Source organism: Rhamphochromis longiceps, linkage group LG2 (genome assembly GCF_057381845.1).
Source record: "Rhamphochromis longiceps isolate RC_006_pf linkage group LG2, R_longiceps_female_GT1.1, whole genome shotgun sequence".
Taxonomy (NCBI): Eukaryota; Metazoa; Chordata; class Actinopteri; order Cichliformes; family Cichlidae; genus Rhamphochromis; species Rhamphochromis longiceps.
Window position 1 is genome coordinate 3,116,071 of NC_140558.1, and position 17,435 is coordinate 3,133,505.

The 17,435-nt window shown below is 43.1% G+C and overlaps 2 protein-coding genes across 4 annotated transcripts; both read right to left on the minus strand.

Annotated features, from left to right (window-relative positions):
• Positions 1-42: 42 nt before the first annotated feature.
• Positions 43-6,700, minus strand: LOC146676749 (uncharacterized). Of its 3 annotated transcripts, none has more exons than XM_085414905.1 (6): positions 5,358-6,700; positions 5,050-5,109; positions 4,051-4,182; positions 2,765-2,911; positions 1,170-1,224; positions 122-553 (listed from the first exon to the last, which is right to left on the minus strand). In XM_085414905.1, exons 1-6 carry the CDS (start codon positions 5,520-5,522, stop codon positions 447-449), a joined length of 666 nt encoding a protein of 221 aa, XP_085271031.1. In that variant the 5' UTR covers positions 5,523-6,700; the 3' UTR covers positions 122-446. The 3 variants fall into 3 exon arrangements, with proteins under 3 accessions (XP_085271040.1, XP_085271031.1, XP_085271022.1); XM_085414896.1 differs by having other exon boundaries at positions 122-556; XM_085414914.1 differs by lacking the exon at positions 4,051-4,182 and having other exon boundaries at positions 43-556.
• Positions 6,701-6,845: 145 nt separating this feature from the next.
• On the minus strand, positions 6,846-17,212 carry setd7 (SET domain containing 7, histone lysine methyltransferase). The gene is made up of 8 exons (XM_085414874.1): positions 17,085-17,212; positions 14,763-14,892; positions 13,481-13,682; positions 13,190-13,379; positions 12,122-12,203; positions 11,909-12,026; positions 10,039-10,196; positions 6,846-7,788 (listed from the first exon to the last, which is right to left on the minus strand). Exons 1-8 carry the CDS (start codon positions 17,179-17,181, stop codon positions 7,596-7,598), a joined length of 1,170 nt encoding a protein of 389 aa, XP_085271000.1. The 5' UTR covers positions 17,182-17,212; the 3' UTR covers positions 6,846-7,595.
• Positions 17,213-17,435: the final 223 nt, after the last annotated feature.

The following is a 17,435-nucleotide window of genomic DNA, read 5'->3' on the forward strand; positions in this document are numbered from 1 at the left end:
GGAGAAAAAGGGAGATTCTGTGGTTTTATGTGCAATAATGTTTCAGCTCTCCAACAGTTCAGTCCAATTTGTATTTAATGCATACATATCAAATATATTAAGTCAGAGCAAAAGTCATTCACACAGCGTAAAAAGAATTAAACATGAAAGTACTGACACGACGCACACACAGGTGTTCAGGCTTTGGCAAGTTTAAATGAGTCTGACTGTGGAATTGTGAGGCCATTAACCAAAAGAAACTCCCACAGCGCAACAATTCGTGTCTCTCCAACAGATCTGTAAAAAGTCCTGTTTTTCAAGACTTGGCATCTTGAGCTTCACTTGAATTATGTAATTCCGCCTCTGCCTGTGCTCAGAAGTAAACCCATAGACTTTAGCTTTAAATATAATGAACCTGCAGTCAGAAGGAAGCAAGCAGGAGTATGAAGTCCCCAACAGGCATGGTGTCAGGTCAGTCTGCTGTATGGGGGCAGGTTGGAGGAACCCTCCTCTTCTTCTGGATCGTCTTTGTGAGTCGTTTGAGCTGGAGAGTTAAACAGCCTGTTGTCTCCTCCTGCTGGACACACATGAGAACTTCATTACAGGACTGCTGAGAGTTGGACAACAAAAAACAGAAACACGGGCGAGACTTAGGTCCCCTGAGTTTGTGGTGCATAAAGGCGCGACTAGTTAATGGGTGGGACGTTTATTAGAAGTCTCTGGATCATAATGGTGGCCCGCTCAGCCTATGTTGTTTGGCATCAGAAAAACGATGCTGTTGTTTTGCAGATTAGATTCAAGCCCCTCCCACAATGCTTCATGTGACAAGTACAAGAAAAAAGATTAATGAATATGTTTCAGAGGAAGAGTGCTCATGCTACTTCCTTTTACCACTAGAGACCAATCAGGCACACTGCTACACAAACCTGACAGAGCAGCACACTAATGTGGATGCCCCCGTGACCTTTGAACCTGCTGCTTCATTGTACATGATTGTCTCATTCTCTGTCAGAGGCTTCATGGTGAGATTTCCTGAGTAGTGTCTGAAATTTCTTTCTTTGTTATCATTGTTTGGTGATAAAACACCAACACACACTTAACCTAAATCCACCACATTAAAATGTTATATGCTGGGTTCACCTTGATTATTGAGAAAATTTCCTAACACAGGATCCACATTTAAAGCTTACTCTGCAAAGTGCACATCTCCGTGTCCCCGGGATCACACTGAGGAACCAGGCTCTCCTGAAAACACACACACGACACATAGTGAACAAACTGAAGTGAAAACAGAACATCCAGGTGTGGCCTCGTGAGAACCCCACTGTGATTATGTCACACTGGTTAGTAAAGGGTTTTTTTTAAAGACGTCACCAGCTTGGTTTTAGGAAACTGGACATGAGAACCAAGGGGTGGACCCAACTAAGAAATGAAGACACGCTGGACTTATATGGCAGCAACCTGACAACCACAACGCCCACCCTTAATCATATCTGGCCTTAATTGCCTTGTTTACTCCAACTGGAACCATCATTTTGAAAATAATCATAAGACGCGTAAGATAAGATAGGCTTTATTAGTCCCACAGTTGGGAAATTCACAGCACTTTGTAATGAGACGTTAAACTAATCAGAGAGCGCTTGCTGATATCGCACAATCAATAAACCAGCTCAAACAGCTGGGCCATTTTCCTGCAAACATTTAGGATCCGCTTCATTAGGTACGCCTGTCCAAAGCCCTTTTGATGTAAATGTATAGTGTGCTGCACTTCCCTGTTGATGCCAGAGATCAGAGCCAGACTATTTCAATCTGACACTGATGCAACGTGAACTCAAATAAGCACCCGTTATGACCAAGGTGTGGCGAAGAGAATCTCAGAAAGCACAGCCTTGTTGAACTTTGAATCAAACGGGCTAAAGCAGAAGACGCCGTTGGGTGCTGCTCCTATGAGCCGATCAGGTCACAGTGACTCACCAAAATGTTATCAACTGCGCACGGCTCCATCCTGGCTTTCAGCTGCTCCTCAGGATGCTGGTGCCACTTGTAATGGTGGAGACACTTTTGGAGACTCGTTATAAATGAAGCTGACCATGTCGTCTTTCACTGTGCTCATCTTCTGATGGCTGCACAGCGTCACAAAGCTCATCTCAAACAGCTCAGTAACACCGAGTTCGCTGCACTCAAATCACCTCCACAGTCACCACACCTCAATCCATTACAGGGATGTGGCAGAGTGGGAGATTTGCATCAGGGATGTGCAAATGGCAAATCTATAGCAACTGCTGCAACTGTCAGTATGGACCAAAATCTGCAGCATCTAGTCTGGAAACATGCGGAGCTATGCTGGAACTAGCAAGCTGTAACTAATATTTTAGGCTAATGTTAGCAGCTCCTTAGTGAATGTGGACAATCCTACGAAAACAACCATAGGTAGCTTCTTTTTTTGTTTAAATCTGTGTGGCAAACACATTTAGTCCTGACCCGTGTCTTTGTCCAAGTATGTTTGCAACATAAAAACATTCTGCACGTGTTATTAGTTCATGTTTTTCTTTAGTTAAAAACCAGAGTCGTCTTCCTCTGAAATACACTGTTACTCATATTTTAATGTGAGGGTTATCATGTTGCTTTAATCTTAGCGTTTTCAAATGAAATCATGACTTTCAGGGTTCTTGTTCCTTACAATTACAGCACATTAGAGTAAATTTGACCTTTGTGTTTTTTGTTCATTCTAAATAAATAATTTGAGATGAAAACATGTTATGATTTTTTACTATGCTGTCCTTACCAGTCCAGTTCTGGCATCATAGCAGGCACACAAGGGGATGCTGTGACAGCCCATGTAGCCGATGACAGAGGAGAAAACCAGGCTGATGGCGCAGGTTAGCAGGATGGTGGCGTTGGCACCTTTCACCATCCGATGAAGCACAAACGTCTGTGCAGGGAGACGAACAATGTTACAGCCATGAAGTGTGTGTGTAATAAAGAAATGGGGGGAGATCAGAGTGAAATTATCTCTCTAAAACACCAGCACCGAAACAAAAAGCTGCACATTTATTTATCCCTCCATGTGTTGGACATTTTTGTTACACATTTCAGCAAACTACCCAAAAACAAAACAAAACTGGAAAGCCACAAGACATGTTTGTGTGTAATCAACTTCCATGAACTGTGGATAAGTCTGCATATATAGAGTCGTACAAAGGAGGGCATATAAAAAACATCAGGATGTGACAGACAGGCAGCACTGACGTCCCACATCCTTAGCAGCAACACCAACTCACACATCCATGCTTCATCCTAGTGTCTGCACTACTGCGAAACAGCTGGCCAGAAGTGCTGCTGATGTGAGTCAAGATCACATCAGGAGAGCGCATAGCAAGGTTTCCCTCTCCAATAGGACGCCTCTGACATTGTTGGAAGATGTGAGCTTAAAGGCATGCTAACATGAGCTGCTGGTAAATATGTAAATCATCAACCCACTCAGAGGAACAGAAAAACAACAACAACAAAAAACCCCAAACATGGAATTTGATTCGTTTGTTTGCTGAACAACATTAATGTGTCAGGACATTCAGAAAGGTTATGCTAGGTTCCTGCACAAGTAACTGTGCAGGAGATGCAGGTGACCAGTGTCACATCTAAAATAATTGGAGACCTCCGGAACATGATAAATGGACCTGTTCCTATAACACTTTCTACTCTGAGCACTCAAAGCAACTTGCCTCATTCACCCATTTGCACAAGCACTTCTTATCTAACATTCACACTCCGATGGATGTACTGGAGAGCAACCTGGGGTCAGTATCTTCCCAAAGGATATTTGGCATGCAGACTGGAGCAGACAGGGATTGAACGTATTTTCCTGAATGTTTCAACCACTTTACCCCTGCAGATGATCTTGAGAAGTTAAAGTTCCTGAAACTCGTTGTGTAAAAGCACCTCAAGCTGGTCATTCACAACAGCAGGACCTGTTAGTTCTTGATGAAATGCAACCAGGTCTTATTTACTACAACTGACTTCGTCAAGAAATGAGTCACTGATTAAAACAGTGATTGTGTGTGTGCAGGTTACCACTTCAGGACTGTTGTGGTGATGGAAGACCTCTTTATCCTCCTGCCCATAGGTGAGGGTCAGACAGGAGTAACTTGATATGATGATTGCAGCCAAAACAGACAGGCCTGAGGCCACCACCATCACACTCACCTGAGGACAGACACACAAGTTCAGCCAAAGAAAGAGGACTCTGTGCTTATGTGTGTACGACTACCTTTTAATGAAGCCAAGTTTGAGTTTCAAACCATTGGAGAAAGGACATTTTTAGAAAGTGAATACAGTCTTGCTGGTTCTTACAGCGCTCCAAAGAGCTGTATGAGTTTTGTATTGGTTTAGAATTAGGTGTAGGGCGGGGTATCGGTTTGTTAGAGTTCGATTAGAGAACATGTTGTCTGAAGAGGAAAATAAATTAAGTACATCATAAACTTTCTTCTTCCACACTGGACCATCTGCATCTACCTCGCCTGGTCCCTTGCATCCTTGACCATCATAATCCAAATAATTTATTTTTAGTCCAAAGCCCTGTTGATGGACTGAACAGGAACCTGCTGGTGGCAGATTTAATATGTAAACATTAGCAGGTTGGCAGGTGAGGAAAGGCCCAAATCCAAGTTTTAACCAGAGGTCCTTAAACGGTTCTTTATTGTGACAGGGCTGCTGAAGTAACACCCATCACACACTTGTATCTGTGTGAAGTTTCACTGGCTGTAGTGCTCAGAGTGCAGTGTGGGGGACAAACATAACAATGGTGGCCAGGCATCAAATAACAGATGAGTTCAGCAAAGGTGCATGGTTGGCCTTTAATGCGAATGTGAGAGATGCACCAACACCTTAACTAAAGTACAACTCTGAATTTACTCCTCCTACTTTGCGGAATCTTTTTATTTTTATTTTCTTGTTAGTTGTGTTACTTGTTATTTTTGTTTGCTTGTTTTCCAGAGAAACGGACACGGTCATTCATTCTAAAAGTCCTGCTGATGTTATCAGTCAAGAATAAATGGCAACCATCACACTGACCAGTACTGGGTTCTTCCTCTGGGAGGCAAACAGCGCCAGCACACCTGGAGAGGCCATGATCTAAAGAAAGTGACAGAGTTTAAAATGCAGGGAGAAAGTCTTTAACACTGTTCACGCGGAAATCCTCCGTGTATTTCTCACGGAGAGAACGCTAGACTCGTTGCCTAAAGCTTTGGTCAAAAGAAGAAAAGTGATGACAAAACAAGGATCCTAGCGGGAGATCTAAGTGACGAAACCCGTTTAGTTTTATACCCGAACAGGCAGGTGTCCTGCGGGTTTGTGTTATACTGAATGCCCGTTAGTCTCACCAGTCCTCCCCACAGCGGCGTCCTGGTGGTACTCAGCGGAGTGTCCTTGCGAAAAACAGCGTCCATGAGCCCGCAGACCACACAGAGACCAGCACAAGCCACCTGGAGGATACCGAGGCCGAGCACGCCCTTCTGGTTAAAAATAAAGTACCTGTACCGGTCCATGTCCGGGTGCTAACCCGACGCAAAGCACCCTGAAGTCCTTCGTGTGCCAACTCTGGTCAGAAGAAAAGTGGAGCTGCTCGACGGTGGAAACCTGAAGTTACTTTGATGCTCGCAGCGGCTTTCAGAAACATGAGTCCCGCTACCGACACCTGTGTCGTTGTTGTTCTCGTCCGACGGCCCTTTTATCGGGTAAAGTGAATCTTCCGGGCACTCGACGGATCTCGATGTTGGTTCAGCAGGTAGGAAGTTTATCCATTAACCTGTGCCCGGCGGCAGGTGGAGAGCAGGAAGGGATTTCCGAGTCCAGAGTCTGGACCGTGGGCAGCCAAGCCCCACCCTCACTGCAGGTTTAACACGCACACTGTGGAAGCTCCTGACCTTAAATCCAGCCCGGTCCTTTCGGCGTGGAGTGTCCGTGCTCTCCACGGTCCAAAGACTTTCAGCCCTGCGACCGGCCCGGTCTCCTAAGCTGCACAACGATGGGCAAAACCAGGAACGAAAATGGATGGACTCTGAAAACAGCGATCCTCTCAACTGTGTGGACTTTTGAGCCACGATAATCAATTAAATCGATAAGACACGTTGCATAGAAGAAGCTAGGCTTTTCCCTGAAATAAAACTTGCTTTGGAGCCCCCAGACTTTCCCGATTTAGACAACATTTTGATCCATCTCTCATCTCTGTCAGGTTAATGGTTATTGCACAAGTAGCTTTATGGAGAAGTTTACAGAACATTGTTTTGCTGCAGTAAGAAGCTGTTCTTGTACACCGTGAGTGTGTGTTTACAGGTTATCTTTAAGATCTTGATCATGATTTTCTTTGTGATATCTACACCTAATCCACACGAACCAAACCTTTAGGATCCAAACAGTCTTTCTATTCGTGCACCTGTATGATGTCCGGCACACGGCTCTTATTACAAGTACGCAAGTAAACTGTGAATCACACAAAGCTAGAGTCAAGGAATAAAAATATGGAAGCCAAGATTTACTTTCATGTTTACCAAGTAGCCTCCTGGACATCTGAAACCAGAGCGGTGAAAACTTGTTTTCTTCAGTGACTGTATTTGTGTTTTTGTAAACATTAAAATATTAATGATAGCGCTGTTTTGGCTGATGTGATAAATCAGGACACAGGATAATGAGCACATGGGTAAAGAGAGGATGAGAACTCGTCAATAGTCTGTCCTCATCGTTTTATAAATCAGCAGCGATGTTATGGGGGTCGTTGCTGCTACAGGAGATTCTACCAATTAAAAATTAAAACAAAAAAAGTCGAAACTTTCCATTCTTGTGTCTTAAGATGATGATGCATGCAGACTGGGTTTCCTTACCTTGTACTTTTATTTCCGAGAGCATATGCACACAGATAGTTTGGTTAGAAAAGTGAAACAAGCTCACAGGTGAGTAATGGCAGACATTCCATTATTTTCTCCCAAAGTTCTTGGATTAGAAACGCCCTTTACAAAGCTCAGGGCGTACAGTACCTAACCACTTCAGATCTTAGAAATAAATTAGCCACTGCGATGTTTATCCTGTACGGCAAGTAAACAGATCTGTCAAGTTACACTTTATGAAATGTATAGATTGGGATACGTAAATTAGTGCAAATGAAGTGTGGGCTGAACAGTTTGCAACAGATGACACAAAGACTGTGGGGTCCAAATAGTGGTGTTTGGAGGGGAGCTCTGTTAGGTAAACAGCAGCTAGAAGACGCATACAGCGAGTGAGGATTCAGACAGTGGAAACTGAAGGAAGTCATCATTGCACAGAAATCTTGACTTGAATGAGGGTGTGTGTGATGAAGAGGCTGTCAGACAGAGCGGCGCCTCCAGCCACAGATGTGTCTCCTCTAATATCATTTGGTTTCTTGCATAGTTCTTGTGTTTCTTTGGCCTGAGAGAGGCCTCCAATCATCCTGAATTGCTCAAGTAGTATTCCATTTGAATACTAAACTTGGTAACTTTGCAAATATTTCTCTAATATCAATTGCCACAATGCTCCAGCAGTCTTGTAAGGTGGTAGCACAGGTAGAGGGGAACGTTTTCATTGTCCAGAGGTATTCATCTGCAATCTCACTGTCCAGTAGGAGCCCCTCCTCTCTGCTCAAACGCCTCTAGCTCTCGCTTGTACCAATCAGGAGCCTCCGGGCCATTTTTTCCAGTTGGCTGGTGATCGTAACCGTAGGCAACAGTTAGCTCCTCATCTTTTTGCACAGCCCTCAAGGTTCGGATGCACTTGATTGGCCCAAAACGAGGATGGACAAACCTGTGCAAACCCAGGATAAACACAAATGCACAAAGTCAGGCAAGAAACACTACTTTGTGATTTCATTGTGAGATATGCTACAGTGACGTCTGTCATGGTACCACAAGTTAGATGCTTAGTATATTACTGGGTCTCGGGGCAAATCTTTGGAACATTTTTGGTGTAGGAAAGGTGATATGAGACAGGGCCGGAGGCAGGATGTACCATGGACTGGTCCTATTAGAATCACCCACTGCCCTAAGTGGCAGTGACTGAAAGTGTTGTTTAAAATAGTTAACTAAAGTAAACAGGTGCCTGAATTTATTCTCAAAGCATCTAACTTTGTGTTTTAGAGACTTCTACATTGTACTCTCAGATGGTGCAGCAGGCTAACGCAGGCTAACACAAGGATAGAATACACGGAGCTTCCACATGAATGGTACAACGGTTATTTTATTGAATGGGATGGCAAACAATGCTCTAAGCACCTGCTCCTGGAAAGAAACCTTGCTGGTTTACAAAGGCGAACACGTAAATAAATAAATGTGTGCATGATGAGAGTAATGATGGTTGATTGATGACCCTGAACTCAGTGTTTACTCTACACAGATGAGATATAAGCTGCTAATGCTAATATTTGCTTATAAAAACAACTACTGGTTTAACTTTAAAACTTGACAGTGCTCACATGCTAAGTTAGCTTTTTGTCATTTGAAGCTTAGTAAAATAAAATAATCAAATCACTACATGTCACTAGTTCAATGAGCTCTTAGCTCAGGCTTTCCTGAGCAGCTGTATCGTTTGTCATCTTTGTACAAGTGTGGCCAACTACACAGAATAACTGCAACCTGTGTCAAGAGGTATATATGAATATAGCATTAGCCTCCTTACACTGACTAGCCCCCCAAAAAAACCAAAACCAAAGAATCCACTGCTGGTGCTGATGTGATATTTTCCATAACAACATTAATGGGACCATTGCTGTTAGGGGGTTAAAGCGGGGTACATGTACTTTTTTCTCTCTTGATCTTTAACTTGCTGTTACTGGAAGGGGAATAACCACATGCAAATCAGGTGTTCACTGTCCAGGCTATGGCTCACTGTTCACCTACCGACAGCTGAAAACGGCTCCAGCCCCACTATACGACACTGTGTGTTATTAAGACAGCATGACCACTGAACTGTTCAAACTGTCTCCGTGGTTCTCAGTTCTGACAGGTGGGGCACAAGTTACCTGGCAGAAAAGTCGCGCTGAACTAACTTTTACGGCAGAACAAAGAAATTTGTAATTAATTAGGATTAATAATATGCACATCTGCTGAAAGCTGCAGCCGTGTGTCCATAAGAAGAAGAAGAAGAAGTGCACTGAAAAGCGTGAACACGTGGTCGGGTCTGTCGTGCATCGTTTACAGTGGTGCCGAAAACCAGGACTGGGTCACGAGAGACCCGACCACGTGTTCACATTTTCAGTATACTTCTTATTGCAGCTGTCCACTAACACACTGGGCTGCAGCTTTTGTGCTACAGCCTACACACATCAACAACAACAGGACCCAGTTCATTCAGTTTTAAGCCAGCGAGGCATGATTGGGGATTGGCGTGATCGGCTTGATCAGGTGTGCCCGTCTCCCCTGCAGCTGCAGACCATGCCCCAGCACAGCTCTGCAGTCAGAAACAGGCTCACTGCAGCCACTAAGAGTGAAGAGTATTAAACTCTCCCTGAATTATATGTTTTCATCTCTGTGAACAAGTTTCTGGATTTCTTTTCTTTAATAAAACTAAGACTGAACTTTATTTTTCCATGTTTGGCAATGTTCACGTTCTATTTAACTTGTTGCGTTTTTGAAGAAGTGCTGCAGACTAATGAAGCAGTCTAGTGACAAAAGCCTCAAATAGTTAAATGAAAGTTGTTTGTTTAAAACAAAAATTACTGAAGGATTCATTGTGAATGACTTTGTTATCTAAATAAAGTTGCAGCTTTCTGTCACTGTTTTGCTTCGATGGGGCGTGAATGTGTGGGGAATGATGAAAAGGTTTGAGAACCACTGATCTAGCTGAGGAAAAACAGTTCTATTAAAAATAATTCCCTTCTGTATAACTCATCAAAGATTGCTTGATGTCTTCGGGAGCAGTAACAACATTGGTGGTGCATGACTACAGAAAGTCTTCAGCTGGTCTGAGTGAGGTTATTTCTGTTCAATTTGTAATCACATCAGGCTTCTTTTTTTTAAATGTCAGACTCTGCTGGTCAACCTGTCAGCTTATACTCACGGGTCATATTTGCAGTTGGGGATGAAAGAGTGGTTTGCTTTATGACCCAGAGACGCGCAGTATCTGTCCGTCTGGCCAAATGGCTGAGGGACGTCAATCACGGTATCCTCATCGAGTGAAATTGTGTTTCCATTCAGTGCCCAGTCCCTGCTGTCCACCTGATGAGTCACGGATAAAAACACAAAGAAAACACAAGCGCATTTAATGGGGATAATTCTACAGGGTGGGCCATTCATATGGATACAGCGTAACAACATGGGAATGGTTGGTGATATTAAAGTCCTGTTTGTGGCACATTAGTATATGTGAGGGGCAAACTCCTCAAGATGGGCGGTGACCATGGTGGCCATTTAGAAGTCGGCCATCTTGGATGCAACTTTTGTTTCTTCAATAGGAAGAGGGCCATGTGACACATCAAACTTATTGGTAATGTCACAACAATGGTGTGCTTGGTTTCAATGTAACTTTATTCTTTCATGAGTTATTTACAAGTTTCTCTTTGTTCACAGCCATTGACATGTCGAAGAGGTTAACACGTGAGGATCGAAATTGTGTTGATATCTGGTGAACGCAGTAACCGGGTCATTGCAGCACATTTCAATGCAAGACCCCCTACGAGACCACCCATCTCCCATGCTACAGTTAGCAAACTGCTTGCTAAGTTTGGTGAAACTGGTTCAGTGTTGGATTTGCAAAAATGTGGATGCAAGAAAGCTGTCACTAATGAAGAAACATCAGTGGCTGTCTGTTAGAGTTTGTATTGTTGATTGTCATTTATGCTTAGAAATATTTAACCATAGATGCTTAGAGGTGTATAATCAATTGTGTAGTGATAAGTTGTGTGATCTTTAACAGGCTACAGAGGCTTGGTGTGTATTCCACACTAGAATGCACACCTATATCCTGGGAGCATGGGAAAGTTCGTACCTTGTCTTAATTGTTTTATGGTAGGATTAACGTAGCTACGTCTGTTCTAGTCTAAGTGCTTTTCTGTTTAGATGAACTGCTGGACTTCCTCACCGGGGGGGGTCTAGTCTACCCTCTTCCTGACCAAGGATGTTTGACCCTTTGATCAGCAACACACACACACACACACACACACACACACACACACACACACACACACACACGGTACTCTTTGTTTGTATGTAGACGTCGTATGTTAATGAACCTATGCATATTCATGTAACCTCAATAAAAGGACAGTGGTACGGGAGGACGGACGAGAGCGACTGGGGTCAAGCGAAGGGACGGCGCTCTGTCCGGTCTCTCCCGTGCACGAGTAACATGAAGAACTTTGCCTATTTGTGTCTTGCTTAGCAGTGTAATTATATTGTCTTCAACGTTCCAGCGGATGGGTTCAAGCTACAAACCTATCACTGTCCTAGCTTCATTCAGCAAGAGCCCACAGCGTAGCACTCGCCGCATGTCACTGGAGAGTGGCATTAGTCCAACATCCCTTCGGCGGATATTAGCTACTCACAAATGGCAGCCTTACAAACTCCAGCTGCTGCAGCATCTCAGCGAGGATGACCCAGATCGGCCACAGAATTTGCAGAATGGGCAAAACAAAAACTGGAACAGGACCCTCAGTTCACGTAGAAGATTTTGTTCAGTGATGAGACAAACTTCTATGTGAATGGTGTTAACAAACAAAACCACCGCTATTGGTCTGACACTAACCCACATTGGATGGATCCCTCCAAGACTGTTGGAACTACAAAAGTGATGGTTTGGTGTGGTATATGGGGCACAACGATAGTGGGTCCATTCTTCATCAATGGAAACCTCAAGGCCACTGGATATTTGAAATTGCTACATGATGACTCTTAATGACCTTGGTGCGTTGTTTGTGGTCTGTGTTTCATACCTCAGAGTGGGTGATGCGTACTCCATTGTAAAAAGCCATCACAGTGTTGGCCTCAGCATCTGTCTTGGCGAAAAGTCCCTGTCCTGCTCCTCTGATTGTAGAGTCTGCCACAAACACTCTGACAAACAGAGGCAGGGGTAAGACAATGAAATACTGACCACGAATTCAAGAGGAACAATGTGATTGGTCAGGATTCCTATAAAACGTATCTACCTTTGGCTCTCATAAGGATCTGGAAGCAGAGTATGGGTGGCGATACAGGTGGATGTGGATTTGTCATACGAGTACACAGGACCTGTAAAAGAAGATTGTCAGATTAGTGGGATTCTTTAACCACAGGCCTTTCTCCATGAAATACAAGTGGAACCATATTAACCAGGGCCAGAGGAAATGACACGAGCATGGGTGGTGGACAGCACATGCAAGGCAGCATTGGTTAATGAGTGAAATGTAAAAAAACAAACTTCAATTAGAATGATACCAAAGTGACAGTAATTCCTCTACATATATCTCAGAACTGTTCAGTCACATTAGCCAGCTTAAATAAACGGTTGCATCCATGGCTCCTGCTGGCTTTCGGCTCTTGAAACTAGCCTAAATATTAATAGTCGTTGTGTCTCACGTTTCTGGACACTGACCAGCTGAGAGAGGAGCAGCACTTAGTGATGATGTGAAGAAGTTAGTGTATAACTTAAAGCAGTTTTAATAAATCCTTTAGAACTTTAAGGGGAAGCTTTCAAGAACATAAGATCAGCTCTTGTAGGTTTTAACACAGTTTCACAATTTGGCTCAACCGAAAACTTTCATATTAGCATCCATGGACCGTGAACTTGGTTATATGTTAATCTTCTTAAACCTGGTAGGAGCAGAAAGTAAAGCTGTCCAGGCAGAGTGCAGCAAAATGCAAAGGAGAGACTTTCACACAGGAAGTACAAATTATGAAATGGGATGTTTTAGTCTGGTCCATTTGTCAAGCTGCAAGCTATTAAACTGCTAAACAATTTAACAGCTTGCCCGTGCACATGATTGAGGTTTCTATCATTACGTTTCCAGTATATTACATTGCACTGAAACAATCCATGTCATCATGCATTATACCATAACACAGTTTCTTGATAATAAATGTATTATTATTTATTCACATCTATTAACGCTTTAGCCTTTTGCATCTTGAAAATCCAACATAATCAATTTTAGGAAAAGGGCAATTTCTTATTAAATGCATCAACTCCTGAACAAAAGTCTCGACAAACAAATGTGGACGTTGGCATCACTCCTTACTATTGGGGCTGATTTCGAAGCGTGGTCTCCCAGTCTGGTTGGAGATGACAGCAGCAAGTTGGGCCTCAATGAGCTCCCCATCCACAAAGCTTCCATATAGAGCCGTTCGACCGTCAGGGTAGATATACGCTACAGAGTCACCAGTCATTTCCCCGTCCTCGTTTACCTCCCCAAACACACAGCCTCTGTCCTAGACGCACCACAGTACACGCCAACATGCACAATACACATGGTTAGAAATACTTCTGCTATGTTCTGTATAAGCAGAAGTTAGACAGTAAGCTGACTCACAGGGTAGTAGACCCAGCATTCCCCACAGCGGTTGTTGCCTTTGTACTGGCCCTTGAACACCAGGTGACCCTCGCCATCGAACTCCTGAGCAGGCCCATTAAGCTCTCCGTCCACATATGTCCCGTTGAGGACGCCCCCATCTTCGTAGGTGTACACTCCTTGGCCCTGCAGAGCATCATCTACATAGAACCCCTCTAAAGTGCTGTGAGAGGGAAAAGAAGGACAACTGCAATTAAGATTTTTTACATTTGAAGTCTAAATTCAATCTTCAAGGTGAATAGGGCCAGACAAAGGTTATTTATGTCTCCAGTATTTCTTTCTGAGGTTTGTCTAACTGTTCCTTCTTATTCAGGACAAACTTTAATCCTGAAAAACAAAACCAGTGCTGACATTCTAAAAAGTACAACATAATATTATCATTATATCAGCCATATGATATCATTTATTAAAAAAGAACAAACAAAACTTTTTCACATTTCTGCGGTATTGTTTTGAGAGAGGTAGTGGTGGTATGGCATAAAATAACTCAATGTATACTGCACGACAATTTTAGGGGTAGTTTTAAAAGGAAATTACATCTGTGATGGTTTTGTAATTACATCGGACAGGTTTGGTCACAGGTTTTCTGGCAGCCCACAATCAGACTGTGTTGGTATATCTGCAATGGTCCCATTAATAATCTATTCCATCTACGGGGCAAGCCGCTCAGTCATGTGTTGTACTGCATGTTTGGACTTGGAGGAGGAGAGTAGTTGTTTTCTTGTTTACTTCTGATGCCGCTGCCTGTAATCCAGTAATGTTTGTAACTGTAATGCTCAAGAACTTTACTCTGTTTTTCTACTGAAAAGCACACATGCATTAACACAATATTAATAAGTAAGTCTCAAAACCTTCTATTGGCAAATACATATGTAGCTTTGGAAAGGTGCCATTACACAGCTGCAGTAACACAGATGTTCACTTATCGCACAGCACACTATCACAATACCTGCGTCTGACTGCTCCTGCAGTGTTACACTCTTCTCCTTGGAGGAAACTGACCGCTGCTCAAAGCCATGTCCTCTGCTGTCACATGCATAATCGTACTTTTCTTTTATTATTACCAATATATCCACAATAATGAGGCGTTTGTCAGATAAATGCAGAACATACATCTTTCATATCTGGCAGTGACAGCGGTCAGATATAGTAAATGTTTTTAATTCAAGTAATGTCAGATTTACGTCCCCATCAGTGATCCTAACAGATTATTTAAGTCCTTAGTTTGTTATGTTTACAGTACCTTCCATCAAAGAAGAAGAACTTGCCCTTGCCATTTTTCTCTCCATGGGTGAAATGTCCTTCAAAGCGATCACTGGACGAGTAGGTCACAGTGCAGAAACCATGGGGCTGACCATCTTCATCCAATGGACCTGAAAGTTCATGCAGACACAATGTTTCAGTGTGATGAGGATGAGTTTTTAATGAAATCAGGTTATAGAAATAGATCCCAGATAGGCCCATCCATTTGTTTTCATGGATCTACCATAAAATACTAAACAAAGCATGTTCAGCTGATTTAAACGAGTACTACAAATAAAGCCTGTAAAGGTTTCTGCTGAGGTCCTCAAGCTCCTTTCTTAAACGCCTAAAGCACTTCCTGTATCTACTGTTACATTTTAGCCACGTCCCTCATGGAGCAGCAACAAGACCCGTGGATGATTACAGAGGCACCTGGCTAAAAGGACATGTCAGTCTAGAGCTCTAATAATTTGTTTTTGGACACTTTTGCTAACAGTGACATCTCTATTTTTTACTCTCTCGGTCTACTCCAACAACTTACTTGTTAACCTCTTGCTTTAACCGTTACATCCAACCAAAACATCAGTTGTGATTTGTAAAGTATGAACCAAATGATGCCTAAAGTCTATTTAGCATAGATGGGTCATTATTTTCAAAATCCTCACAATAAACAAAGTATCCTTCAATGTTCCAGAAGTTCAGTGCAGGTTACATCAGGTGGTTTCTTCAGTGGTGCTGACATAGCTCAGCAGAAACACTTGGTCATTACACACGGCGATAGAAATTAAACCCCAACTGATACAAGGTTTGTTTTTTTGTTTCTTTAAAGACTGATACTCATATTTGGTGATTTAGTAACCCGGGTTTCTAATATCACAGGTTTTGTGATAAGATCGTGACAATGCAAATTAAAAAGCAATGACGTTGAAGAGTGCCCTCTGATGGACAAACTGCAACATCAACACTCAAAGTTGTTGAGTGCTTCTCCCATCTCTTCTTTTTATTGGATTTATAGGTTCTTATCAGCCATCGATAATCCGGCAAACAGCAAATATCATCAGCCTGCTGATAAATCAGTCAGGCTCTAATGCAATTAAACACCAAACACTGTTGTTCCTCTATGTTTAATTGCACTAAAGTTCCTTTCAAAGAAAACTCGAACAGAAGAATAATTCAATCAGTTCCCATTAGTTGTTAATGACACACGGAACCAGTTACAATATTTTACTTCAGTCAGGAAATGAAACGGCAATGCTGGCGACAAAACACCAACTAAAATCTATTTTATTGCAAAAGGAAGCATCACTACGTCCCTGGAGTGGAAATAAAAGCTTCATTTGCACGTGCTAATCACATCACTGACTGAGCTACACTCCTGGAAATAAATAAATTCAACAATAATAACTCGACACACTTTTAACCAACCACCAAGTAACAATAACATTTCTTAATATGTGTTATGTGAGAGTTTGGTTGACAGCATATTCGTACATAATTGTTACTCACTCACAGTGAGTAGATAACTGAGATTACAGCAAATGAAACTAAGTTACAGCTAGAATATAAATGAGGCAAACAAACAGCAGCGCAACACGATACCGTTGTATTTGCAGAATTCAGTAGGCCAGACTTCCAACGTGCAAAGCAGTACTGAGTCAGGGAAACGGGTTAAACCGTTTCAACCTCTGAGGGCAGTTATTTAGTCGGGGTGGGTAGAAACCCTTTACGGCGGTGTTGGGGCTTTTTAAACCTTCTTACAGCGTGTCCAGTCGGTTTCCTTTGAAAGAGCACTGTGATTAGCTCTGTGAGGGCTGCGTGCTGACGGGGGCTTCGGGTCCGTAGCTTTCAGCACTGTGTGCGACACAGCGGAGTTTTCAGCCCGGGTCTCCTAACGCGACAGCACTACTTTAGTCCGACGCAGTGAAATCTCAGTCCAGCCTCTGAACGAGGGAGAAAGAACCCGCGTGTAACGGTGGTGCTAGTTTAACAACAAAGACGCGCAGCAACGAGTGCAGCACTACAACAAAAAGTAACATTTGGTGTCATTCTGCACTTCCTGCCCTGCTGACTAAACACAGCAGCCACGCTGGCAGCGGAGCACTAATACCCCACACACCGCCCTCACGCGCCTGACCGGCGGATCTCCTTGTCAAACAGAGGGCCTGGCGCTGCGAGCTCCCGAGCAGGCCCGCCGACAGATCCACTCATGAAGATTTGTTTAAAGACAATCGACACCACTCAGCCAAAGCGCTGAGAATACCTTCTCCACGGTGCAAATACAGTCGTTCACGCGTACACGGCACGAATGGCAGAGGTTACGTACCTTCTACAACCTCTTCTACATTTTCATCGTCGCTGTCCATGCTGCAGGAGACCGCTGTGACCGCACCACGGCTTCGACTGCTTTTCCTGCCACCCATGTGGCGTCGTTTGGGGACGGTAACATGACAACCGGGGACACCTTTTTTCACATGCCACACGTTTCGTGGGCATTTCATTATATTTGCACGGAAATATAGCGTGTTTAAAACTAGTAGGTTATTATTAAAAATAAGAAATCTCAACGAGCTTACTTTAATAAAAAAAAATCATAAGAGTAAATAAACTGACAGTGCACTTAGATCCCCCCAGTAGAGCCAACATTTACATAAAGAATTTCTGTAAACATTTAATG